At 46.5% G+C, this 27,077-nt stretch overlaps 1 protein-coding gene across 1 annotated transcript in view; it reads left to right on the forward strand.

Moving 5' to 3' along the window:
- The window catches only part of LOC137365622 (kidney mitochondrial carrier protein 1-like), an 83,774-nt gene that overhangs the window by 17,656 nt on the left and 39,041 nt on the right, over positions 1-27,077 (forward strand). The window contains exons 4-5 of the mRNA XM_068027998.1: positions 966-1,051; positions 20,060-20,155. Of these exons, the coding sequence (XP_067884099.1) occupies positions 966-1,051; positions 20,060-20,155 (182 nt within the window). The remainder of the gene's footprint in view (positions 1-965; positions 1,052-20,059; positions 20,156-27,077) is intronic.

Consider the following 27,077-nt stretch of genomic DNA (forward strand, 5'->3'; position numbering starts at 1 on the left):
CGTAGGCTTGGAGGGCCGAAGGGCCTGTTCCTGTGCTGTAATTTTCTTTGTTCTTTGAAGGTCAACATACCATTTGCCTTTTTTACTGCCTGTTGCACCTGCATGCTTACTTATCTTCAGCGACTGGTGTACAAGAACACCCAGTCTCTTTGCATATTCCCCTCTCTGTTTATAGCCGTTCAGATAATCTGCCTTCCTGTTTTTGCTACCAAAGTGGATAACCTCACATTTATCCACATTATACTGCATCTGCCATGCATTAGCCCACTCACTCGACTTGTCCAAATCAACCTGAAGCCTGTCTGCACCCTCCTCACAACTCACCCTCCCGCCCAGTTTTGTGTCATCTGCAAAATTTGGAGATGTTACATTTCGTTCCCTCCTCTAAATCATGACTATATATTGTGAATAACTGGGGTCCTAGCACCGATCCCTGTGGTACCCCACTAGTCACTGCCTGCCATTTGGAAAAAGACCCGTTTATTCCTCCTCTTTCTTTCCTGTCTGCCAACCAATTTTCTATCCATTGCAGTACATTACCCCCCCAATCCCATGCACTTTAATTTTACACACTAATCTCTTATGTGAGACTTTGTTTAGGGAGGGGATTCCAGAGCTTTGGGCCTGGATAGTTGAAGTCTTGGCTACTAATGCTGGGAGACGGTTGTGAACAGGAATGTCAGTATCATAACACTTGGCCCAGTGATTGTGAATAAGAAATTCTGATTAAAAGTACTTCAACAAAACATTTAAAATCTTCATCGGAAAGAGGCTTATCAATGTAATTCAAATAAGCTGGTTGGAAAGTAAGCATTGATTTTCAGTGTGGTGGTGCTGGGGAGAACAAATTTCATTTGTCTTTTGATACATGTACCCTTAATTATTTTTTTAAGTGCCCACAATTACGCCTGACTGCTGTGCCCTTGACTTGGCTTTCCAATCATGAATTGTTTTTCAATTTATAGATGAAACACTCCTTGTAAATGTTCTGTGTGGGATTCTTGCTGGAGTAGTTTCGTCCTCGATCGCCAATCCTACAGATGTTCTAAAGGTACCTGGAATCATTCTCAAGTAATGCATGCCTATGGGAAACCAAGCTCAGTCACGAGTTGAGGAGCTGTGTGCTAATGGAAGCCTAGAATGTGTTTCTACCCGAATAGAAAATTTAGAAAAGACTGTGTTTCAATTTCTCCCTCCACATCAGGGCCTCCATTTTGCATTTGTATGGTGCTTTTAATGTAATAAAATATCCAAAAGTGATTCAGATGAGTGTTGATCAAACATAATTGGACAACCAAAAACCAAGTAAGGAGATATTAGGACAAGTGATCAAAAGCTTTGTCAAAGAGATAGGTTTAAAGCAGTATCTTGAATGAAGAGGAAGAGATTGCAAGGGAGAAAGGTTTAGGGAGAGAATTCCAGAGCTTTGGGCCTAGCTAGTTGAAGGCATGGCTACTAATGGTCGATGATGAAAACCGAAAATGTGCAAAAGGCCAGAATTGGAGAAATGTTGATATTTCAGTGCGTTGGAAAGCTGGAGGAGGTTACAGATAGGAAAGGGACAAGATTATAGAGGGATTTCAACACAAGGATGCGAATTATAAATTTGAGATGTTGCTGAGTCAGTGTAGGTCAGCGAGCAAAGGGGTAGGTGACTGGCTTGGTGCGAGTTAAGTTACGGTAAGCAGAATTTTGGGTGTGCTCAAGGTTACAGAGAGTGGAAGATGGGAGGCTGGCCACGAGAGCGTTGGAATAGTCGAGTCTGGAGGTAACAAAGGCATGGAGGAGTGTTTCAGCAGTACATGAGCAGAGGTAGGGGTGGAGATGAATGATAGAGGTGGAAGTAGTGGTCTTGGTGATTGAGAGGATATAGGATCGAAAGTTAAGTTCAGGGTCAAATGGGACACCAAAGTTACCAAAGGTTTCGTTCAGCCTCAGGCAGTGATCAGGGAGAGGGATGCAAGTTGGTGACCACAACTGAAGACTTTGGCTTTGATCTTCCTAATATTTAGTTGGAGGAGATTTCTGCTCATCCAGTACTCGAAGTCAGAAAAACAGTGAGAAATCAGAGGCAGTGGAGGGATTGAGAGAGGTGATAATGAGGTGGAGCTGGCTGTCATCATTGTACATGTGGAACCTGATGTGTTTCTGGATGATGTTTCTCAGAGGCAGCATGTAGTTAAGAAATAGGGAGGCTAAGGATAAATCCTTGAAGGTAAATATGCTGGAGCGGAAAGAAAAGCCATTGCAGATGATTCTCTGGCTTTGACTGACTAGATAAAAAGGAAACCAGGCGAGTGCAGGCCCACCCAGATGGACAACAAAGAGCGCTGGAGGAGGATGGTGTGTCAATTGTGTCAAAGGCTGCAGACGGGTCGAGAAGGATGAGCAGGGATAGTTTACCACAGTCACAGAGGATGTTATTTATTTACTTTGATGGCCCTTTCAGCACTGTGGCAGGGTAGAAACCTGATTGAGTTCAAACATAAAATTGTGCGAATGATGGGCATGGATTTGAGAGGCAGCAACATGTTCAAAGTACTACGAAAGTGTTTTATTTTTAAGGACTTTAGATTGGAGTGGATCGAACAAAGCTCCAAGTGTAATTAGTATTTTTTAATTAAGGGAGTAACTAATCTAAGGGTAAGTCATGGCAGGAGAGCTCAGCCCCTTGATCTGCTCTTCTTGCGCTATGTGGGAAATCAGGGACGCTTCTAGTGTCACTGATGACCATGTGTGCAGGGAGTGTATCCATCTGCAGCTACTGGCTACCCGCATTACGGAGTTGGAGCTGCGGGTGGATTCACTGTGGAGCATCCGCGATGCTGAGGACATCGTGGATAGCAAGTTTAGTGAGGTGGTCACACCGCAGGTAATGGCTGCACAGACAGAAAAGAGATTGGTGACCACCAGACTGAGTAGTAGGCGCAGGCAGGTAGTGCAGGAATCCCCTGTGGCCGTTGCCCTCTCAAACAGATATACCGCTTTGGATACTGTTGGGGATGACCTCCCAGGGGAAAGCAGCCAAGTTCGTGGCACCACGGAGGGCTACACTGCACAGCAGGGGAGGAAAAGGGTTGGAAGAGTCATAGTCATAGAGAGATACAGCACGGAAACAGGCCCTTCGGCCCACCAAGTCTGTGCTGACCATCAACCACCCATTTATACTAATCCTACATTAATCCCATATTCCCTACCACATCCCCACCTTCCCTCAATTCTCCTGCCACCTACCTACACTAGGGGCAATTTACAATGGCCAATTTACCGATCAACCTGCAAGTCTTTGGCTGTGGGAGGAAACCGGAGCACCCGGCGGAAACCCACGCGGTCACAGGGAGAACTTGCAAACTCCGCACAGGCAGTACCCAGAACTGAACCCAGGTCACTGGAGCTGTGAGGCTGCAGTGCGTACCACCGCGCCACTGTGCCACCCCTAATGATGGGGGATTCTATCGTAAGGGGTGCAGATAGGCGTTTTTGTGGCCACAAACGAGACTCCAGGATGGTATGTTGCCTCCCTGGTGCTAGGGTCCAAGATGTCTGAGTGGCTGCAGGACATTCTGAAAGGGAAGGGTGAGCAACCAGAGGTCGTGGTCCATATTGGTACTAATGACATAGGCAGGAAGAGAGATGAGGTCGTGCAAAGTGAATATAGGGAGTTAGGCAGAAGGTTAAAAAGCAGGACCTCGAGGGTTGTAATCTCAGGATTACTCCCTGTGCCACATGCTAGTGAGGGTAGGAATAGGAGAATAAGGCAAATGAATGCGTGGCTGAAGAGCTGGTGTAGGCGAGAGGGCTTCAGCTACTTGGATCATTGGGATCTCTTCTGGTGCAGAGGTGACCTGTGCAAGAAGGACGGGTTGTATTTAAACTGGAAGGGGACCAATATCCTTGCGGGGAGGTTTGCTAGTATTACTCGGGAGGGTTTAAACTAGTCTTGCAGGGGGGGTGGGACCTAAAGTAGTAGTATCTCAGATGAGATAGTTGAGGCAAATGTAGAGGTTAAAGCAAGCAAGTCCAGTAGACAGGCCGGGCAGGGGCAGGACAGGGAGCGTGGAAGGTCTGGTAGGCTTAATGTCATTTACTTTAATGCAAGAAGCCTTACAGGTAAGGCAGATGAACTCAGAACATGGATCGGTACATGGGATTGTGATATAGTTATTACGGAAACGGGGTTGAGGGATGGGCAGGACTGGCAGCTCAATGTTCCAGGGTACCGATCCTTCTGGCGTGACAGAGGTGGAGGTAAGAGAGGAGGGGGAGTTGCACTATTGATTAGGGAGGACATCACGGCAGTACTTAGAGAGGATATCCCGGGGGGAATGTCCAGCGAGGCCATATGGGTAGAACTTAGAAATAAGAAAGAGGTGATCACTTTGGGATTATACTACAGGCCCCCCAATAGTCAAAAGGGAAGTGGAGGAGCAGATATGTAGAGAAATCACAGATAGGTGTAGGAATTATAAGGTTGTAATAGGTGATTTTAACTTCCCTAATATTGACTGGGACTGCCTTAGTGCTAAGGGATCAGATGGGGAAGAATTTAAGTGTGTCCAGGATAGTTTTCTGAAGCAGTATGTGGATGGCCCTACTAGAGAAGGGGCTGCACTCGATCTCCTCTTAGGAAATGAGGCTGGGCAGGTGATTGATGTGTCAGTGGGGGAGCACTTTGGGACCAGTGACCATAACTCTATTAGCTTCAAGATAGATATGGAAAAGGATAGGACTGGTCCTCAGGTTGAAGTCCTAAATTTGGGGAAGGCTAGTTTCGATGGCATCAGACAGGAACTCTCAAAAGTTGAATGGGAGAGGCTGTTTCCACGTAAAGGGATATCTGGCAAGTGGGAGGCTTTTAAAAGTGAGATAGGAAGAGTTCAGGGCTGGCATGTTCCTGAGGGATGGAGGTGGTGGAGGCAGTAACAGCAGTGACATTTAAGAGGCATCTGGACAGGTACTTGAATGAGCAAGGCATAGAGGGACATGGAATTAATGCAGGCAGGTGGGATTAGTATAGATAGGCATGATGGTTGGCATGGACGCGGTGGGGCTGAAGGGCCTGTTTCTATGCTGTACGACTCTATGAATCTATGACCAGGCTGGCAAGTTTGGGGAACTTTGGTTGACGAGGGATATTGAGGGTCTGGTCAAGACAAAGAAGGAGGTATATGTCAGGTTTCGGCAACTGGGATCAAGTGAGTCCCTCAAGGAGTATAGGGGATATAGGAATACACTTAAGAAGGAAATTAGGGCGAAAAGGGGCCATGTAATTTCCCTGGCAGATAAGATAAAGGAGAATCCTAAAAGATTCCATAAGTATATTAAGAGTAAAAGGGTAGCTAGGGAGAGAGTAGATCCCCTTAAGGGTCAGTGTGGCAATGTGTGGAGCCATGGGAAATGGGCGAGGTCTTAAATGAATATTTCTCGTCCGTATTTACCATGGAGAAGGTCATGGAAGCTAATGAGTTCAAGGGAGGGAACAGTGATATCCTGGAGCATATCAACATTACAAAGGAAGAGGTATTGGAGGTTTTGAAGCGCATTAAGGTGGGGCCTGACCAGGTGTATCCTAGGATGCTATGGGAAGCAAGGGAGGAGATTGCTGGGGCGGTGGCAGAGATTTTTGTATCATCGTTAGCCACGGGTGAGGTACCGGAAGACTAGAGGATAGCTAATGTTGTGCCTTTATTTAAGAAGGGCAGCAGGAATAAGCCAGGGAACTACAGGCTGATGAGCCTTATATCCGTGGTGGGAAAGTTATTGGAAGGGATTCTGAGAGACAGGATTTATATGCATTTGGAAAGGCATGGTCTGATTAGGGATAGTCAGCATGGCTTTGTGCGTGGGAAATCATGTCTCATGAATTTGATTGAGTTTTTCGAGGAGCTAACCAAGAGGATTGACGAGGGCAGGGCGATGGACGTTGTCTACATGGACTTTAGGAAGACCTTTGACAAGGTCCTGCATGGTAGGCTGGTCCAGAAGGTTCGAACACACTGGATCCAGGGTGAGCTAGCAAATTTGATGCAAAATTGGCTTGGTGATAGGAGGCAGAGGGTGGTAGTGGAGGGTTGTTTTTCACATTGGAGGCCGTTTACCAGTGGTGTGCCGCAGGGATCGGTTCTGGGCCCTTTGTTGTTTGTCATATATATTAATGACTTGGATGTGAATGTAGCGGGCATGATTAGTAAGTTTGCAGATGACACCAAAATTGGTGGTATAGTGGACAGTGAAGAAGGTTGTCTCAGGTTACAACAGGCTATAGATCAACTGGGGAAATGGGCAAGGGATTGGCAAATGGAATTTAATGCAGACAAGTGTGAAGTGATGCATTTTGGGAAGTTAAACCAGGGCAAGCCATATACACTGAATGGCAGGGCTCTGGGTAGTGTTCTTGAGCACAGAGACCTTGGGGTGCAAGTACATAGTTCCCTGAAAGTGGCAACACAGGTAGATGGTGAAGAAGGCGTATGGCATGCTTGCCTTCATCGGCCGAGGCATTGAGTACAAGAGTTGTGTCGTCATGTTACAGTTGTACATAACTTTGGTTAGGCCGCATTTGGAGTACCGTGTGCAGTTCTGGTCGCCGCACTACAGGAAAGATGTGATTAAGTTAGAGAGGGTGCAGAAAAGATTCACAAGGATGTTGCCTGGTTTGGAGGGCTTGAGTTATAAAGAGAGATTGAATAGGCTGGGTCTGTTTTCCCTGAAGCGAAGGAGGCTGAGAGGGGACATGATAGAGGTATATAAAATTGAGAGGCATAGATAGGATAGCTAGCCAGAGTCTGTTTCCCATGGTGGGGGTGATTAAAACTAGAGGGCATAGATTTAAGGTGAGCAGGAGGAGGTTTGAAGGGGATCAAAGGGGTAAATTTTTCACACAAAGAATAATGGGTATCTGGAATGAGCCAGAGGAGGTGATGGAGGCAGCAACATTTAAGAGGCATCTGGGCAGGTACTTGAATGAGCAAGGCACAGAGTGATATGGAATTAATGCAGGCAGGTGGGATTAGTATAGATAGGAATTATGGTCAGCATGGATGCGGTGGGCCGAAGGGCCTGTTTCTCTGCTGTCCGACTCTGACTTTGAGAGGGAAGAGAGGTTGAAGATTGGATGGTCGTTGGCAAGGGTGGAGTGGTCAAGGGTTTTTTGAGGAGAGGAGGTTAGGGTGGAGGGGAATCGTAGAGGACATTTGGCCTGGTAGGCTAGGGTAAACGGCAGAGGCAGCTGAATAGATTATTTCTCTCATAGTGACAGAGAAGCCCATGTGTTCCTTGCACATGTTGGAGAGGGGAGGGGAATGGCCTTCAAGAAGATGGTTTGTAGTGAAGAGAAGCCAGGGGTTATCTTGCATTGCAGGTTGAGCCAGGAATCGTGAGACCCTATCGATCAGATGGTGTAGTTTCAAATACTGTCCACCTACCCTTCCAAACTGAATCATTCTTAACTCTTGGAGAGATGGTTCTGAGAGTGAATCTATTTGGTTTGAGTAGAGGAACTTGGAGAGCTGTTGGGAGTTTATTATCGAGCTCTGAATGACGCAAAGCATATAGATGAGCAAATTTGTCAGCACGTTTCAAAGGGTGTAAAAAAAAAGTAAGATTAGGAAACTTTAATTACTCTAGTAGACTGGGGAAAAGAATAACATTAAGGGTAGGAAAGGGGAGGAATTTCTGTTATGTAAAGAGAACTTTTTTGATCAATATGCCTCCAGTCCAACAAGAAAGCAAGCAATGTTGGATCTGGTTCTGGGAAGTGAAGTAGGGCAAGTGGATGGTGTTACACTAAGACCATCTAACTAACAGCGACCGCAATGTAGTTCGGTTTAACATAATTATCGAAATATCAGAAATCCTAATGCTCAACTGAGGAAGAGCTAATTTCAATGATTTTTTTAAAAGTTATTTTCATGGAATGTGGGCGTTGCTGGCAAGGCCAGCATTCGTTGTCCATCCCTAACTGCCCTTGAACTGAGTGGCTTGCTGGCTACATTTCAGAGGGCAGTTAAGAGTCTACCACATTGCTGTGGGTCTGGAGTCACATGTAGGCCAGACCAGGTAAGGACAGCAGATTTCCTTCCCGAAAAGACATGAGTGAATCAGATGGGTTTTTACGATAATAGTTTAATGGCGCCATTACTGGGAGTAGCTTTCAGTTCCAGATTTTTATTAATTAATTGAATTTATTAATTGTTTAAATTCTACCAACTGCTATGGTGGGATTTGAACCCATGTCCCCAGGGCATTAGCACGGGCCTCTGGAGTACTAGTCCAGCGCCATTACCGCGACACCACCGTCTCCCAGGAAGGGATCTAATACAGTATGTTGCAGGATAAAGCATTCGGGGACAGGATAGTTCAGGTACCAGTGACGCATATTCCCTTTGAAGGAAGCTAATGCATCCTGGGTGACAAAGGAAATAAAAACTAAAGTGAAGCAGAAAATGGAAGCTCGTGACACATGTCAGGAGCAAAATTGGGTTCATAACCAGGAAGATTATGGAAAGTTCAGGAGGAAATTGAAAAAGTTAATATGTGGGGATTGGGCAAAGAAGTTATGAGAAAATATTAGCAGGCAATGTTAACTTGAACACTAAAACATTTTATAAATGTTTTATCAGTGCAATTGATTAGCCAGATTAAAAAGTTGCACCTATTAAGGACCCAAAGGAAAATCTCCATGTCGAGGCAGAGGACATGGCTGAGATATTAAATGAGCACTTTTCTTCACAAAGTTTTAAAAAAAAAAGAGGATTGCACTCAGAGGAGAGCAAAGTTATAATAAAATAGTAATAGAGAAGGCATACTAAAAAGATTAGCGTTACTGAAAGTTGATAAATCACCTGGTCCAGATGAAATGCATCCTAGTTTGCTGAATAAAGCAAACAAACATAGAAAGATTTACAGCACAGAAATAGGCCATTCAGTCCATTATGTCCATGCTGGCCAAAAAAGAGCTATCCAGTCTTATCCTGCCTTCCAGCTCTTGATCTGTAGCCCTGTAGCAGCACCTCGAGTGCATATCCAAACATTTTTTTACATGTCATTACGGTTTCTGCTTCTACCACCCTTCCAGGCTGAGAGTTCCAGACCTGCACAACCCTCTGAGTGGAAAACATATTACTCAACTCCCCTCTAATTCTTTTACCAATTCCTTTAAATCCATGCTCCCTGATTATTGACCCCTCTCCTAAGGGCGATAGATTCTTCCTATCCACTCTATCTAGGTTTCTCAGAATTTTATACACCTCAATTAAATCTCCCTTCTGTTCCAAAGAAAACAATCCCAGCCTATCCAATAGTTAAAATCTCCTAGGTAAAATTCTCCATTCCTGGCAACATCCTCATAAATCTCCTCTGTACCCTTTCCAGTTCGATCACGTCCTTCCTTAAATGTGGTGAACAGACCTGTATGTAGTTCTCAAACTGTGGTCTAACTAACATTTTATACAGTTCCATAACCTCCTTGTCCTTATGTTCTAGGCCTCGACCAGTAAAGGAAAGGTATCCTGTATGCCTTCTTGACTATCCTATCTACCTGTCCTGTTACCTTCAGGGTTTTGTTAACATACACGACTGTTCCTCTGTTCCTCAACATTGCTTAGAATCCGACCATTTATTGTATATTCCTTTGCCTTCGGATATATGTTAGCTGGTGGCGGTGGTTGGGGGGGGGGGGGTCATTAAAGCGGTCCCTTCGATTGGATCGCTCGTTCGCCCTGTAGTTGCCTTTTAAGTTCTTTATTTCCAATTTCTAGCTTTTTATAAGCAGCTTCTAGCCGTTCTACTTTACGCTTTTCCTTTTCCAATTGTTCACAGACTGCCTTTAATTGGTCCTTCGCATTATTTAGGTCGCGGTTGCGTTGAGCTTGTTGGGTAATTTCATTACGCTGTCGGATCTGTCTCATGACGACTAGGGACCACTGGGTCCGTTCTCTATCCTTTAAACAGGTTGTTTTTCCCCAGACACACTCTATATCATCAAGGGACCACTGTCCCATTGTGGTACCATATTTTTGCCCAATGTCTGTGTATGCTTTAGCCAAATTAAACCGTTGCTCTACATATTCTTTTAACTGCCGAAGTATTTCATCTTCGGGAACGTCAGGTGGGGCCTGCCCACCTTTGACAGTAGTTGGTAACTGTCGGTCGTTGGTCATTTTATCAATGCCGTAGGGTCGGTATAACCAGATATTTCTACACATAAACTCAAGCCAATGGAGCTTCCGTCGAAGCCCTTGGGCCGGTATGACGCCGGATACCACCGAATCAGGCGCCGAAATGAGGTTTCTGTCCTTCGGACTCCCCCCGAATGGACTCGAATTACTGAACAAAAAGGTTTGGGATCGCGTGGTGGAGTACCGAACTTATACAACGGCCATGGACCTTTAAAACAACGAGGAGTCCTTACCGCTGGGGCCCGATAACGGTCCGCTGTCCAGTGCTTTGGTCTTTATCCTCCAGCGATCCTGCCGACTACGCCAAGTTGTTGGATCTCAATTTTCCTGTTCTCATTGGTTACACCAAAAAGAGACGAAGTCCAACTGTAGCTTTAAGAAACTTTATTGAAGTACTTAGTGGTTACATCATCAGCAAAGCGAACAACACTTGGGCTCTCCTCCCTCTTCCTCTCTGTTGGAGAAGGGAATTCAAGCCTTTCTTATAGTTCTTCTTACAAATCAGTGACACCCCCTTTATGTTCCCAATTGGTTTACAAACTGTAGTTTCTTGGTGTTAGGGCCTGATTGGGGCACTGCCTTGTCACCTCTCCCTCAAGCAGTTTCTTATTCCCCTATCTTCCTGGGAATGTTGGGCTGATTTGTCATACAAAGGGTTAGTCTTCAATATCTGCAGCTGTCCTGCTAGCCTTAGCTGGTTAGTCTATTTCTACCGATAAGCTGTCTGTGCATCCCTAAAGCTATTCTGATAAACTGTCCCTCCCTGCAGCACTGAATAGGCTACTGTGAATTTCTGATAAGTGGTCTACAGAAGCTCTAAAGCTATGAAGTCATTACTGATAAGCTGTCTCTGCAGCTGCGAAGCTAGCTTGTTAGCAATACATGATTGATTAATTATTTCATCTTAAATGTCCCCATATTAATTTGTTCTTAAAAATTCTGTTCTCACACTTGTCCTCCCTAAATTCAGTACCTCACACTTCATAGAATCATTAGATTGTGAGGCTAGATTTTTCAGCCGGCACAGATACGATGGGCAGAAAGGCCTCCCTCTGTACTGTAATATTTCTATGGTATGTTGGTGCCAGGGTCAAGAACAACATGTCCACACAACGAATAAAAGGTGGGACTCCCAAATCTAGACCGCCCCCCCCACCCACCCCACCCCCCGGATGTCAAAGAGCATACAGAGTAGGATAGGCAAAAAGAGAAAGCTTATTTCACATACCGAAAGCTCAACAGCACAGAAGAGGCCATTCGGCCCATTGTATCTGTGCAAGCTTTCTGCAAGATCAGCTCACTTAGTCCTACTCCCCTGCCTTTTTCTCATAGCCTGCAAATTATTTCTCTCCAGATACAGTCAGGGTACGATGAGAAGGAAAAGAGAGGCTTTTAGCAAATACAAGAAGAGCAAATCAATGGAAGCATTAGTGGAGTACAGAAAGTGTAGGATGGTGCTCAAGAAAGCAATTAGGAGAGCAAAGAGGGGATATGAGAAAGCTCTGGCTGGTAAAAGTAGGGACAATCCCAAGATATTCTATAAGTATATCAATGGGGAGAGGATATCCAGGGAAAGAATAGGGTCCAAGGGGGAAATTTGTGGGTGGAGCCAGAGGACATTGGTAGGGTGTTAAACGAATACTTCACATCTGTCTTCACCCAAGAGAATGAGGATGTAGATATGGAAATGAGAGAGAGAGAGAGACTGTGAGGTTCTTGAGCAAATTGTCATGGTGAGTGACAAGGTATTGGAGGTTTTGGAAGGCTTAAAAGTGGGAAAATCTCCAGGTCTGGACGATTTGTGTCCCAGGATGCTGTGGGAGGCGAGGGTGGAGATTGCAGGGGCTCTGACCCTAATTTTTAATTCCTCCCTGGCCATGGGGGAGGTGCCAGAGGACTGGAGAACAGCTAATGTGGTCCCACTATTTAAGAAAGGTTGTTGAGATAAGCCGGGGAACTACAGACCAGTGAGTCTCACGTCAGTGGTAGGGAAACTATTGGAGAAAATTCTGAAGGAGAGAATCTATCTCCACTTGGAGAGGCAAAGTTTGATTCGGAATACTCAGCATGGCTTTGTCAGAGGGAGGTCATGCCTAACAAATTTGATTGAATTTTTTGAGCATGTGACCAGGTGCATAGATGAGGGTAGTGCAGTTGATGTAGTTTACATGGATTTCAGCAAAGCCTTTGACAAGGTCCCACATGGGAGACTTATCAAGAAAGCAAATGCACATGGGATACAGGGTAACTTGATAAGGTGGATTCAAAATTGGCTTAGCTGTAGGAGACGAAGAGTGATGACAGACGGCTGTTTTAGTGACTAGAAGCCAGTGTCCAGTGGCGTATCACAGGGATCTGTGCTGGGTCCCCTATTGTTTGTAATTTATATAAATGACATAGATGACTATGTGGGGGTAGGATCAGTAAGTTCGCGGATGACACAAAGATTGGCCGAGTGGTTAACAGTGAGGTTGAGTGTCTTAGGTTACAGGAAGATATAGACGGGATGGTCAAATGGGCAGAAAAGTGGCAGATGGAATTTAACGCTGAAAAGTGTGAGGTGATACACTTTGGAAGGAGTAATGTGACACAGAAGTATTCAATGAATGGCCTGACACTGGGAAGTTCCGAGGAACAAAGGGACCTTGGCGTGTTTGTCCATAGATCCCTGAAGGCAGAAGGGCAGGTTAATAGGGTGGTGAAAAAGACATATGGACACTTGCCTTTATCAATCGAGGCATAGATTACAAAAGCAGGGAGGTCATGTTGGAGTTGTACAGAACTTTGGTAAGGCCACAGCTGGAGTACTGTGTGCAATTCTGGTCGCCACATTATAGGAAGGATGTGATTGCATTGGAGAGGGTGCAGAGACAATTCACCAGGATGTTGCCTGGGATGGAACATTTAAGCTGTGAGGAGAGGTTGGAGAGGCTTGGGTTGTTTTCGTTGGAGCAGAGAAGACTGAGGGGTGACCTGATCGAGGTGTACAAGATTATGAGGGGCATGGACAGGGTGGATAGGGAGCAGCTGTTCCCCTTAGTTGAAGGGTCAGTTACGAGGGGTCACAGATTTAAGGTGAGGGGCGGGAGGTTTAAGGGGGATTTGAGGAAGAACTTTTTTACCCAGAGGGTGGTGACTGGAATGCCCTGCCTGGGAGGGTGGTAGAGACACGTTGCCTCACATCCTTTTAAAAAGTACCTGGATGAGCATTTGGGACGTCATAACATTCAAGGCTATGGGCCAAGTGCTGGCAAATGGGATTAGGTCAGGTGTTTTAATGCATCGGTGCAGACTCGATGGGCCTCTTCTGCACTGTATTGTTCTGTGATTCTGTGAATTACCAGTTCTCTTTTGAAGGCCTCAATTGAATCTGCCTCCACCACACTTTCAGGCAGTGCATTCCAGCCCCTTAACCAGTTGCCGCGTAAAGAAGTTTTTCCTTCTGTTGCTGTTGCTTCTTTTGCAATCACCATAAATCTGTGGCTCCCTACATTTAATGCCATTTGCCACTTTTCTGCCCAGTCCATTGATATCTTCCTCACCACCAACCACATGGCCAATTTTCATGTCATCTGCAAATTCTTAATTATGCCCCTACATTTAGGACTGAAGCATTAATATATACCACCAATAGCAAAGGACCCAGTACTGAGCCTTGTGGAACCCCACTGGAAAAGCCCTACCAGTCTCAAAAACACCTATCAACCATAACCCTTCTTGCCACTGAGCCAATTTTGGATCCAGTTTGCCACTTTCCCTCTGATCCCATGAGTTTTTAATTTCTGATCAGACTGCTCTGTGGGACCTTGTCAAAAGCCTTGCTAGAATCCATGTGGTCTACATCAAATGTGCTACCCACATCGATCCTCCTTGTTAATTCCTCAAAAAATTAAACAAGTTAGTCAGAGACAACCTTCCCTTAAATCTATACTGACTGTCCTTGGTTAATCCATGCCTCTCTAAATGACGATTTATTTGTCTGTCAGAATTTTTTGAATAATTTGAAAACTACCGAGTTTAGGCTGGCTGGCCTGTAATTACTCTGGCTATCCCTTTCTCCCTTTTTAAACAACAGTACGTTAGTAGTCCCCCAGTCTTTGGCACCACACCTTTAGCCAGAGAGGATTGGAAAATGATGGTCAAAGTCTCTGCTGTTTCTTCCTTTGCTTCCCATAGCTGTCTGGAATACATTTCATTCTGGCTTGGTCATTTACACACTGATGTTAAACACCTTCATATTTCCTCCCTCGCTTTGTTTGTCTCATCCAATATTTCACATTTCTGCTCCATAACTACAATGTTTGTTTCTGCCCCCTCTTTTGTGCGAACAGACTGAAAAGTATTCATTGAGAACCATGCCCATATCTTCTGCCTGCGCACGCATTTTTGATCTCTAATTGGCCCTACCTTTTTCCCTTAATTATCCTCTTGCTTGTTATGCATTTATAAAACATCTTTGGGTTTTCCTTGTTTTTACTTGCTATTGATTTATGCCATCTCTTTGCTTTCCTAATTTCCTTTTTAATTTCACCCCTTCACTTTTAGGCTTTCTGCAATATTGAGCTTTTGGTCAGAAGCTTTTTCCCAGGGTAGAAGAGTCAGTTACTCGGGGACATAGGTTAAAGGTGAGAGGGGCAAAGTTTAGAGGGGATGTGCGAGGCAAGTTCTTTACACAGAGGGTGGTGAGTGCCTGGAACTTGCTGCCGGGAGAGGTGGTAGAAGCAGATACGATAGCGACGTTTAAGAGGCATCTTGACAAATAAATGAATAGTATGGAAATAGAGGGATACGGTCCCCGGAAGTGCAGAAGGTTTTAGTTTAGGCAGGCATCAAGATTGGCGCAGGCTTGGAGGGCCGAATGGCCTGTTCCTGCACTGTACTGTTCTTTGTTCTTTGGTATGTGAAACAAGCTTTCTCTTTTTGCCTATCCTACTCTGTATGCTCCTTGACATCCAGGGGGGTCTAGATTTGGGAGTCCCACCTTTTATTCGTTGTGTGGACATGTTCTTGACCCTGGCACCAAGGAGGCAACATACCATAGGAATACTACAGCACAGAGGGAGGCCTTTCAGCCCATCGTGTCTGTGCCGGCTGAAAAATCTAGCCGCGCAAACGAATCCCACCTTCCAGCACCTGGTCCATAGCCTTGCAAGTTATAGCACTTCAGGTCCATGTCCAGATACCTTTTTAAAAGAGTTGAGAATTTCTGCCTCCACCACTCTTCCTCGCAGTGAATTCCAGACACCCACCACCCTCTGGGTGAAAAAGTTTGTCCTCATGTCTCCTCTAATCCTTCTACCACTATCCTGGAGTCACATCTGCTCCTGCAGAAATGTTTGTCTGTTCACCAGTCGCCTATTACTATTGCTTTCCTGACCCTCCTGCCCGCCTCTGCAAGTTAAGCCACCCATGGGTGCAATGGACTTGGTTCTGGCAGTGCTTCCCAGATGAGCGATTGTCCTTTCCGGTGTTCAGAACTGAATACTGGTTAGAAAACGAGATACACTCAGGACTTCCTGATGCTTGTGCTCGCTCTGGGCTCCAGTCACTCTGCTGCTGCACCCTTTGAACTCATTCAGGTCTAAGCTTCTTGTTCCAGGCTCTCCAATTTAATAAAAGAATCAATATATATCTGGTTGTGTTTGCTGACAACACAACCACTAGGTGGCGCAGTACAAATGCAGCCTCATCAACTGAAACGTCACTGTCTGCGACCTCTCATGCAGCTGCCAGTATTAAAGATGGCACGACTCAGTTTGACTAATGCAGCCTTAAACCCAAATCCCCACAGGGGCTGCGATCGCCACCTCCATCCCATCCCCAATGGTACCTGTGCTAGTACAGGCCCAAATAATCTCACTGTAAGGCATCTTTCAATTCGCTCTTTATATTATGCTTATTCGAACATACAGCTTTTGGAAATAGTCATGTGGCTTATTGTCTTGCAGAATTACAGCAGTGCAAATGGATTCTGGGCGATAATTCAAATAGAAGCTTTTCTTCGCTCGCTCCTGCGCCTGTCTGCTCACCGCTTCTCCCTCCTCAGCCACTTGCTCCCCGCCTTACTGCTGCCTTCCCTCAGCCGTTAGCTCCTGCCCTCACCGCTTCCCCACCTCGGCTGCTCGCTCCCGCTTCCCGCCACCACACTCCCCAAGGTCGCTCATTCCAGGCTTCGCCGCTTCCCACTTCTTGGCCACTGGCTCCCGCATCACCCCGTCATCTCTCGACTGCTCGCTGCCTGCCTTGCGACTTCAGCGGCTCGCTCACCGCCCCTGCCGCTTCGGGCGGCAAGGGGGGGGGAATCAATGAGGCCTGATATGAGTGGCTGAGGGAAGAGGGCGGCAAGGCTGGGAGCGAATGGCTGAGGGAAGAGGGCGGCAAGGCTGGGAGCGAGTGGCTGAGGGAAGAGGGCGGTGAGGCTGGGAGCGAGTGGCTGAGGGAAGGCGGCGGTGAGGCTGGGAGCGAGTGGCTGAGGGAAGAGGGCGGCGAGGCTGGGAGCGAGTGGCTGAGGGAAGGGGGCGGCGAGGCTGAGGGAAGAGGGCGGTGAGGCTGGGAGCGAGTGGCTGGGGGAAGGCGGCGGTGAGGCTGGGAGCGAGAGGCTGAGGGAAGAGGGCGGTGAGGCTGGGAGCGAGTGGCTGGGGGAAGGCGGCGGTGAGGCTGGGAGCGAGAGGCTGAGGGAAGAGGGCGGTGAGGCTGGGAGCGAGTGGCTGAGGGAAGAGGGTGGCAAGGCTGGGAGCGAGTGGCTGAGGGAAGGAGGCGGTGAGGCTGGGAGCGAGTGGCTGAGGGAAGGAGGCTGGGAGCGAGTGGCTGAGGGAAGGGGGCTGGGAGCGAGTGGCTGAGGGAAGGGGGCTGGGAGCGAGTGGCTGAGGGAAGGGGGCTGGGAGCGAGTGGCTGAGGGAAGGGGTCTGGGAGCGAGTGGCTGAGGGAAGGGGGCTGGGGGCGGGGGACTGGGGGAAGGGGGCTGGGGGCGGGTGGAAGGGGGCTGGGGGCTGGGGGAAGGGGGGCTGGGGGAGGGAGGCGGCGAGACGGGAGGCTGGGGGAAGAAGGCGGCGAGGCTGGGGAGCGGGAGGATGGGGGCGAGCGACGGAGGGAGCCGGGTGCTGACGTTGGCTGCACATGCGCAACACCATGGTGGCAGGAAGAAACTGCATGTGCGTAGCTGGGAACACACTGAATACATCGGCGCTTGGCTGCCTTGTCAGAAGTCACTTAAATCCTGCTCTCCGGTCACTGCTCTTTATCTCTCCACCTTTGGTTTTGCTCTCAGGTCACCACTCTTTTTACCCCATCTCTCCCGTTTGCTACTGTTTTTGCTGTTGCTGCAGAAGCATTAGTCACAATCTTTCAGTCCTAATTGGTTCCAGGGCTAGTGTTGTAGGACTAAGGGTTTCTCATGTAATACTACCATTCAGGAAAGGGACAGGTCAGCTTAACATCAGTGGTGAGGAAGTTTTTGGAAACTATTATCACGGACAAACTAAAATTTCATTTGGAAAGACATGAGTTTTCTCTTCGCAATTTTTATAAATGATCTGGCCTCTGGTGTTGGATGCGACTTTATAAAATTTGCAGATGGTATGAAACTTGGCAATGTAGTTGTTAATGATGAGGATAGTTGTAGGTTTCAGGATGATATAGACAGTATGCTGAAATGGACAGAAGCGAGGCATATAGAGTTCAATATGGTAAAGCATGAAGTGATGCAATTTGAAAAGGCTAATGTAGAAAGACTGTACAATAATTAGCACAATTTTGGAAAGTCAGGCATTTACAGCACAGGAAGGGGTGATTTGGCCCATGACGTCCATGTCAGCTCTCCACAGAGCAGTACAGTCAGTCCCACACCCCCACTCGATCCCCTTAGCTCTGCAAGTTTATTTCCTTCAAGTGGCCATCCAAGTTCCTTTTGAAGTCATTGATGGTCTCTGCTTCCATCGCCCTCGTGGGTAGCACATGCCAGTTCATTACCACTCGCCGGGGAAAAAGTAAGTTCTTGCTCACATTGCCCCTGCATCTCTTTCCCAAAACCTGAAATCTGTGTCCCCCTATTCCTTGTACCATCAGTTAATGAGAACAGTTTTTCCATGTTTAACTTACCTAAACTTGTCATAATCTTGTACGTTTGTATCAAATCTTCCCTCAATCTCCTTTGCTCCAAGGATAACAACCCCAGCTTCTCCATGTAACTAAAATCTCTCATCCCTGGAACCATTCTGGTAAATCTCCTCTGCACCCTCTCAAGGACCCTCACATCCTTCCTAAAGTATGGTGACCAGAAATAAAAAGTGCTGGAAATACTCAGCAGGTCAGGCAACATCTGTGGAGAGAGAAGCAGGGTTCATGTTTCAGGCCTGTGTTCTTTCATCAGAACAAGTGACATACATGAAGCTGCCAAGTGACGCTGTGAGTTGTTTTTGACATTGGCGCCTGTTGCCAAGCTGCTGTAACCACTGGTCGTCGTAGTACACACCGCCCACAGGATGTGTCGCCATTTCCCTCTTCAGCCAGCTAGTGACTCCAAGGTGTCTAGTCAACATCCTTGAAGTGGAGCTTTGGGCACCCCATTGGTCATCTAGCCTCAGCTACCTCACCATACCGAAGGTCCATGGGTAGATGAGCAGAGAGAAATTAGGAAAGCGCAGAGCGCAGAGAGCAGAGCGGAGAGCAGATGAAAAAAATTGGCAGTATATAATCAAGGATGTTTTATAAAGATATGAAGAGTAAGGAGATAACTAAGGAAATAGTCGAGCCTATTGGAGATGGAATACATGAGCATGGTTCTTAATAAAAACTTTGCTTCTTTCAGACCAGTTAACTAAACCTTCGTGGTGGGTAAATTACTGATAAATTCTGAGCGACAGTGTAAACTGTGGTTAGAAAGGCACAGATTAATCAAGGACAGTAAACTTGGATTTGTTGAGGGGAAGTCCCACCACCCCCCGATACTCCTGCAGTCCCACTCCATGGACCCCGATACCCCTGCACTGTGGAAAGTGAATTGTGTTTCCTTTCCTCAGTAATTTGTATTTTGCTCAGTGTGCTGAGCTACAGGCTGCTGTGCACAATAACCGAGCTGAATGCTGAACTACAGGCGGCTGTGCACAATAACCCAGCTCTGCGTGCTGAGCTACAGGCTGCTGTGCACAATAACCGAGCTCCGAGTGCTGAACTACAGGCGGCTGTGCACAATAACCCAGCTCTCAGTGCTGAACTACAGGTGGCTGTGCGCAATAACTCAGCTCTCAGTGCTGAGCTACAGGCTGCTGTGCACAATAACCGAGCTCCGAGTGCTGAACTACAGGTGGCTGTGCACAATAACCCAGCTCTGCGTGCTGAACTACAGGCGGCTGTGCACAATAACCCAGCTCTCAGTGCTGAACTACAGGCTGCTGTGCACAATAACCGAGCTCCGAGTGCTGAGCTACAGGTGGCTGTGCACAATAACCCAGCTCTGCGTGCTGAACTACAGGCGGCTGTGCGCAATAACCGAGCTCCGAGTGCTGAGCTACAGGTGGCTGTGCACAATAACCCAGCTCTCAGTGCTGAACTACAGGCTGCTGTGCACAATAACCGAGCTCCGAGTGCTGAGCTACAGGTGGCTGTGCACAATAACCCAGCTCTCAGTGCTGAACTACAGGTGGCTGTGCGCAATAACTCAGCTCTGTGTGCAGTCTTTATTATGAAATTGCTTTAATTTTCATCTGAACAAGTTATAAATCTGTCTAAAGTTCACACGCGAGGAGGAGTAATTGTAATTCACTATGGAAGAATTATCCCTTTTCAATAATAAAATCATAGTATACAATCCCAATTCTAATGCTTGTCTTAGCTGACATCTGATACAGCATGTGACTCTTCACTAGTTTATTCTGTTTTTTCAGATTCGGATGCAGGCTCAAAGTGGTATGTGTCAAGGGAGTATGATTGGTAACTTTATTAATATCTATCAGCAAGAGGGCACCAGAGGTTTATGGAGGGTATGTATTGAATGTTCAATGTAAATCACTGTGTGCTATTTTCTGTCCTCTCCTGAAGCTGTTGACTTCCACTGGACTCCTAGTTTCCTGAATGTCAGTTCTTTTCCAAAGTGGCCATTCTTTCTGGAAAGAGGTGGAACTACTTGGAGGCAATGAGGGCCATCTTGTAGTGGTGGTGGAAATGATAAACCATACTTTAATTCACTTCCCTGTGGAATAGGACTGCAGGAGTTTTGTGGTGGGGGGAATTAGAGGAGTATCTGACAGGGGTGTAAGACTAGGAGAATCGATCAGCTCTCCCCTCATACCCATGCTTTAAGTTTAAGATTCTTTTCTGTGACGGGAGTATGTCACTTTCAAACTGAATGTGGAATGTAATTGTATTGTGATCACTGTTTTTCCGATTGGATCTTTTACTGTGAGATTACCAGTTAAGCCTACCTCATGGCACAATACTAGATAGAAAATAACTTTACCCCCAGTTAGTTCCACAACAAGTTGTTCAAGGAAAGTGTCACATAAGCATTCCACAAACTCCTCATCTAGATCACCTGAGTCAATTTGATTAGTCCAGTCTGTAAGAAGATTAAAGTCCCCCACAGTTGTTACGTTGTCTTTGTTACAGGTTCCAATAATTTCTTGTTTAATGCTCTGTCCCATGGTCTAACTACTGTTAGGGGCCTATGCATTTTCTGACAATTGTTATTTCTAATCTCCACCCATACGGATTTTACTTCCTGATCGTCTGAGCCAAGATCCTTTCTCACGACTTGTCCTTATGTCATCCTTTACTATCAGGGCTACTCGTTCTCCTTTTCCATTGTCTGTCTTTTCAAAATGTTGTATACCTTGGAAGATTTATTTCCTGACCTTGGTCACCTTGAATCCATGTTTCTGTAATGGCAATTAGATCTAAACTATTTGTGCCACTAGTTCATCTATCTTATTGTGAATGCTTTGCACATTCAGGGACAGAGCCTTTTTTTTAACTACTGTTCTTTGCATGGACTTTATTCACTGCACTATTACCATTAAACTCTCTGTCCCACTCTGCTTGTCTTTACCAAAATCAGGACACTGCTCTTATTGTCTTGACTTTTCTCTTTAGGTTTTGAAATCCTGCACCACCACCGCCCCAACCCCACCCCAGCCTTTTTGTTTAAAACCCTATCCACAGCCCTAGCTATACAATTTGCCATGACACTGATCCCAGCCCAATTTTATGTGGAGCCCATCCCAACGGAACAGCTCCCTCTTTCCCCATACTGGTGCCTGTGCCCCACGACTGGAATTCCCTTCTTCCCACACCACTGTTTGAGCCACTAGTTGAATTATCTAATCTGCTTGACCCTACACGAATTGGCATGTGACTCAGGTAACAATCTAGAGATTATTACAATAGAGGTTCTGCAATTTAATTTGGGCCCTGACTCCTCAAACTCAGTCAGCATAACATCATTCCTAGTTCTACTTATGTCATTGGTTGCTATGTGGACCACAACAACTGGATCCGCCCCTTCCACTCCAAGTTCATCTTCAGCCGCAAGGAGATGTCTTTAACCCTGGCACCGAGTAGACAGCACAACCTTTGGAACTCCCAGTCGTGACCACAGAGAACTGTATCTATTTGGCTGACTATATTGTCCCCATTTACTACCACATTCCTTTCCACTGCCCCCACTTGAATGGCTTCCTGCACCATGTGCCATGGTCAGTTTGCCCATCCACCCTGCACTCCTTGTTCTCATCCACACAGTTAGCAAGTCCTTGTACCGGTTAGTTGAAATTGAGGACTGAGGCTGCTCTATCACTATACCCTGGATCCCCATACCTGCCTGAATCGCAGTCACTAAAGTTCTACTTAACCTGTGACTGCCTCCCGGAACAAAGTGTCCAGGTAATTCTCCCCCTCCCTGATGCTCCACAATGTCTGCAGCTCCGACTCCAGCTCAACAACTCTGAGCCGAAGTTCCCGAAGATGGGAACCGGAGCTACGGATCAGTGGATGGGGTAGCTGTTGAACAGGCAGATACCGAGTGCAGAGAGTCTGTGAGGAAGGATAGACAGTTAACAGGGCAAAGTTGCAGCCAGTATGATGGGTTGAAGTGTGTCTATTTTAACGCAAGAAGTGTCAGGAATAAGGGTGATGAACTTAGAGCATGGATCAGTACTTGGAGCTACGATGTTGTGGCCATTACGGAGACGTGAATATCACAGGGGCAGGAATGGATGTTCCGAGGTTTAGATGTTTCAAAAGGAATAGGGAGGGAGGTAAAAGAGTGGGGGAGTGGCATTGCTAATCAGGGATAGTATTACAGCTGCGGAAAGGGAGGTCGTCGAGGAGGGTTTGTCTACTGAGTCATTATGGGTGGAAGTCAGAAACAGGAAAGGAGCAGTCACTTTTTTGGGAGTTTTCTATAGACCCCCCCAATAGCAACAGAGACACGGAGGAACAGATTGGGAGGCAGATTTTGGAAAGGTGCAGAAGTAACAGGGTTGTTGTCATGGGTGACTTCAACTTCCTGAATATTGATTGGAACCTCCTTAGTGCAAATAGTTTGGAAGGAGCAGTTTTTGTCAGGTGTGTCCTGGAAGGTTTCCTGACTCAATATGTAGATAGGCTGACTTGGTGCTTGGCAACGAACCAGGCCAGGTGGCAGATCTCTTGGTGGGAAAGCATTTCTGTGATCGTGATCACAACTCCCTGACCTTTACTATAGTCATGGAGAGGGACAGGAGCAGACGGGATGGGAAGATATTTAATTGGGGGAGGGGGAATTACAATGCTATTAGGCAGGAACTGGGGAGCATAAATTGGGAACAGATGTTCAGGGAAATGCATGACAGAAATGTGGAGGTTGTTTAGGGAGCACTTGCTGCGACTGCTGGATAGGTTTGTCCCGATGAGGCAGGGAAGGGATGGTAGGGTGAAGGAACCTTGGATGACGAGATGTGGAACAGCTAGTCAAGAGGAAGAAGGAAGCTTACTGAAGGTTGAGGAAGCAAGGATCAGACAGGGCTCTAGAGGGTTACAAGGTAGCGGCACAGTGGCGCAGTGGTTAGCACCGCAGCCTCACAGCTCCAGCGACCTGGGTTCAATTCTGGGTACTGTCTGTGTGGAGTTTGCAAGTTCTCCCTGTGTCTGCGTGGGTTTCCTCCGGGTGCTCCGGTTTCCTCCCACATGCCAAAGACTTGCAGGTTGATAGGTTAATTGGCCATTATAAATTGCCCCTAGTATAGGTAGGTGGTAGGGAAATATAGGGACAGGTGGGGATGTGGTAGGAATATGGGATTAGTGTAGGATTAGTATAAATGGGTGGTTGATGGTCGGCACAGACTCGGTGGGCCGAAGGGCCTGTTTCAGTGCTGTATCTCTAAAAAAAAAAAAAAAATGGACTTAGGAGAGCTAGAAGGGGACATGAAAAAGTCTTAGCGAGTAGGATTAAGGAAAATCCCAAGGCGTTCTACACTTATGTGATGAACAAGAGAATGGCCAGAGTGAGGCTAGGGCCGATCAGGGATAGTGGAGGGAACTTGTGCCTGGAGTCGGAGGAGGTAGGGGAGGTCCTAAATGAATACTTTGCTTCAGTATTCACTAGTGAGAGGGACCTGGTCGTTTGTGAGGACAGTGTGGAACAGGCTGATATGCTCGAACAGGTTGAGGTTAAGAGGGAGGATGTGCTGGAAATTTTGAATGATATGAGGACAGATAAGTCCCCTGGGCCAGACGGGATATACCCAAGGATATTACGGGAAGCGAGGGAAGAGATTGCTGCGCCTTTGGCGATGATCTTTGCGTCTTCACTGTCCACTGGAGTAGTACCAGATGATTGGAGGGTGGAAAATGTTCCCTTGTTCAAGAAAGGGAATAGGGATAACCCTGGGAATTATAGACCAGTCAGTCTTACGTCAGTAGTGGGCAAATTATTGGAGAGGATTCTGAGAGACAGGATTTATGATTATTTGGAAAAGCATAGTTTGATTAGAGACAGTCAGCATGGCTTTGTAAGGGGCAGGTCATGCCTCACGAGCCTTATTGAATTCTTTGAAGATGTGACAAAACACATTGATGAAGGAAGAGCAGTAGACGTGGTGTATGTGGATTTTAGCAAGGCGTTTGATAAGGTTCCCCATGGTAGGCTCATTCAGAAAGTACGGAGGCATGGGATTCAGGGAAGGTTGGCTGTCTGGATACAAAATTGGCTGGCCCATAGAAGTCAGAGGGTGGTAGTAGATGGAAAGTATTCAGCATGGAGCTCGGTGACCAGTGGTGTTCCACAAGGATCTGTTCTGGGACCTCTGCTCTTTGTGATTTTTATAAATGACTTGGATGAGGAAGTGGAAGGCTGGGTTAGCAAGTTTGCCGATGACACGAAGGTTGCTGGAGTTGTGGATAGTGTGGAAGGCTGTTGTAGGTTGCAATGGGACATTGACAGGATGCAGAGCTGGGCTGAGAAGTGGCAGATGGAGTTCAACCTGGAAAAGTGTGAAGTAATTCATTTTGGAAGGTCGAATTTGAATGCGGAATACAGGCTTAAAGACAGGATTCTTGGTAGTGTGGAGGAACAGAGGGATCTTGGGGTCCATGTCCATAGATCGCTCAAAGTTGCCACCCAAGTTGATAGGGTTGTTAAGAAGGCGTATGGTGTGTTGGCTTTCATTAACAGGGGGGTTGAGTTTAAGAGCCGCGAGGTTATGCTGCAGCTCTATAAGGCCCTGGTTCGACCACACTTGGAATATTGTGTTCAGTTCTGGTCGCCTCATTATAGGAAGGATGTGGAAGCTTTAGAGAGGGTGCAGAGGAGATTTACCAGGATGCTGCCTGGACTGGAGGGCATGTCCTACGAAGAAAGATTGAGGGAGCTAGGGCTTCTCTCATTGGCGCGAAGAAGGATGAGAGGTGACTTGATAGAGGTACAAGATGATGAGAGGCATAGATAGAGTGGATAGATTAGATTAGCGATACAGCACTGAAACAGGCCCTTCGGCCCACCGAGTCTGTGCCGACCATCAACCACCCATTTATACTAATCCTACACTAATCCCATATTCCTACCAAACATCCCCACCTGTCCCTATATTTCCCTACCACCTACCTATACTAGTGACAATTTATAATGGCCAATTTACCTATCAACCTGCAAGTCTTTTGGCTTGTGGGAGGAAGCCGGAGCACCCGGAGAAAACCCACGCAGACACAGGGAGAACTTGCAAACTCCACACAGGCAGTGCCCAGAATCGAACCTGGGTCCCTGGAGCTGTGAGGCTGCAGTGCTAACCACTGCACCACTGTGCCGCCATAGCCAGAGACTTTTTCCCAGGGTGGAAAGGGCTATCACCAGGGGGCATAATTTTAAGGTGATTGGAGGAAGGTTTAGGGGAGATGTCAGAGGTAGGTTCTTTACACAGAGAGCGTGGAATGCGCTGCCAGCGGTGGTAGTAGAAGCAGGTACATTAGGGGCATTTAAGTGACTCTTGGATAGGTACATGGATGATAGTGGAATGAAGGGGAGGTAGTTAGTTTGATCTTAGAGTAGGTTAAAGGTTCGGCACAACATCGTGGGCTGAAGGGCCTGTACTGTGCTGTACTGTTCTATGTTCCTCAAGCTGCAAACACTTACTGCAGATAACTACAGAACTGCAATGCATTCCACAAACTTCCACACACTATACCACACTATACGCACATCACCTATCCTACCACCTGAAATGTCTGTCTATCCTTATTTATTTATTTGATTATTTTACTAAATTAGTAACTAGTTATCTGGAGTAATAAATTATAGTCTCGTAGCTTGGAGATAAAACAAACACTCACCAGCTACTGGAGATGAAACAAAATAAAAGCACCATCTCCTCCCATCTCTGCACGTAGATCCCACTTGCACCAAATCCCGGCCTAGCACTCAGTTTACTTGAGAGGGTACTAATGGGAAGTAGTGTTTGATATTGTGACTGGGTATGGTCAGAGAATCTCAGGGTTTTTGGAACTGGTGTGACAGTCAAGTCAGTGTTACGCATGACTGGGTGTAGTCAAAGGATCTCGGTTACAGTGCGACTGCACCTAGCCAGAGTGTCGCAAGGTTACACTGACTGGTACAAGCAGAGTATGCCAGTGTTACAGTGAGAGTGGTACAGCAGAAAATACCAGGAATACGTTGTGACTGGGTACAGTCAGTGAATCCTGACGTTAGTGGGCTGCTTTGACGCACAATCCAGGGTTACATTATGGCCAGAGTGTTCCAGGATTATAGTGTGAGTGCGTATAGTCCTGAGATTCTCAGTCAGTGTGACTAGATATAGTTAGAAAATCTCAGGGTTCCTGTGACTTCATATAATGATGGAATCTACAAGAATTCTTAAAATATGCTCTCCTTAAAACAGTGTTTTATTTCAGAAGAGACTGGCAGCTAACATAAAAGAAAATTTGAAAGTCTTCTGTAGGCGTATAAATAGGGTGGTAAAAGGAGCAGTGGGGCCGAAAGGGGATTTACATGTGGAGGCAAGCAGTATGGCAGAGGTACTAATTGAGTACTTTGCATCTGTCCTTAACAAGGAAGAAGATGCTGCCCAAGTCACAGTGAAAGAGGAGATAGTTGAGACACTGGATGGGCTAAAAATTGGTAGATGAGGTATTAGATAGGCTGGCTGTACTTAACATTGATAAGTCAGGGACAGAGGGACCTGGGGGTGCATGTGCATTAATCCTTGAAGGTAGCAGGGCAGATTGAGAGAGTGGTAGCAAAGCATATGGGATCTTGGGCTTCATAAGTAGAAGCATAGAGTACAAAAGCAGGGAAGTTATGCTGAACCTTTATAAAGCTCTGGTTAGGCCCCAACTAGAGTATTGCATCATTTAACGTTTCGGGTCAGTGACCCTTCTTAGATCCGAAGAAGGGTCACTGACCCGAAACGTTAACTC

This window comes from Heterodontus francisci, unplaced genomic scaffold (genome assembly GCF_036365525.1).
Source record: "Heterodontus francisci isolate sHetFra1 unplaced genomic scaffold, sHetFra1.hap1 HAP1_SCAFFOLD_96_1, whole genome shotgun sequence".
In the NCBI taxonomy this organism is placed as follows: domain Eukaryota; kingdom Metazoa; phylum Chordata; class Chondrichthyes; order Heterodontiformes; family Heterodontidae; genus Heterodontus; species Heterodontus francisci.